The 1126-nt window shown below is 63.0% G+C and overlaps 1 protein-coding gene across 1 annotated transcript in view; it reads right to left on the bottom strand.

Moving 5' to 3' along the window:
• PTPRU (protein tyrosine phosphatase, receptor type, U) overlaps positions 1–1126 on the bottom strand; it is an 89415-nt gene extending 88289 nt beyond the window's left edge. Inside the window, exon 1 of the mRNA XM_010830265.1 lies at positions 1031–1126. Within this exon, the coding sequence (XP_010828567.1) occupies positions 1031–1103 (73 nt within the window). The 5' untranslated portion in view covers positions 1104–1126. The remainder of the gene's footprint in view (positions 1–1030) is intronic.

Raw genomic sequence — 1126 nt, 5'->3', positions numbered from 1 at the left:
ACCAGCCAACGCCGCGCTGAACTTGCGAAACAACAAACAGCCCGACATGTCGGAGTCGGCGGCCGCCGGGCCCCCATCCCTGGCTGCCAAGCCTCAGGCCCGGCCCGACCGGGGAGGCAACGGGGCGCCGCCAGGACAACTTGTTCCGGGGCCCGCGCGCCCCACGCGCACACCCGAGGGACACACACACAACACAACCTGCACCGCCCCCTCGGGCGGCCCCGGCCCGGGGCACACACTCGAGCCGTGGCCCAGGCGAGGACCACACTCGCAACATTCCTGGACACGCAGCCAGCTTGCACGAACACACTCACATCCGCTCCAGACACGCTCCTACACACGCATTCCCGGCACACTCGGCATTCACTGGGACCCACGCAGCCCCCGGCGGAGCACACCGCCGGCCCCACACACACGTACACATCGCGCACACGGCGCGCGGACACACTCGTTCCGGACCCGTTCCCACGCCTTCACACACGTACACGGATCTCACAAGCACACACATCGCACACACGTCCTCTGCTCCCCACGCGGACAGAATCCACAGAGCACTCTTTGCCACACGCAGAACAAAAACACACAAGCCATTCTCGGACATACAACAAACAACACTCCAGGCTAGGGTACACACAAATGCCCAAAAATGCAACACATCAGCAGAGGCAACTCCTGCCACACAACCGAACTCGGATGGACACACAACAGACATACAATCCTACTTGGCCCCACACACACACTACACAGAGGCAGACACGACACTCGGCGCACACCCCATGCCTTTATGCACACAACATTCACCCCAACATACTCGTGGACACACAACACACACAGCACCTTTTCTTGCACATCCCTCAGGACACATTCGCAGGCACACAACCCCCTGAGCACACGATCGCACATACAACACTCAAGACACCGGGAGCAAGCTCGCCACGTCCGGTCATCCAACACTCCCACTTTCTTTCGAGATACGCCACCGGCGCCAGGGCTCGGCGGGGCAAACTGGGTCCGACCGACGCGCGCTTACCTGCCGGAGTCTCGGTCTCGGGTGCGCAGAGCTGGAAGGTGAGCGCCAGGAAGAGAGCCTGGGCGCGGGCCATGGTGCGCCGCCGCCTGCCCCGGG

This window comes from Bison bison, unplaced genomic scaffold, assembly GCF_000754665.1.
Source record: "Bison bison bison isolate TAMUID 2011002044 unplaced genomic scaffold, Bison_UMD1.0 scf7180017864516, whole genome shotgun sequence".
Lineage (NCBI taxonomy): Eukaryota > Metazoa > Chordata > Mammalia > Artiodactyla > Bovidae > Bison > Bison bison.
Note: the sequence above shows the minus strand (reverse complement) of the source record. Positions and strands in the feature narration are given on the sequence as shown.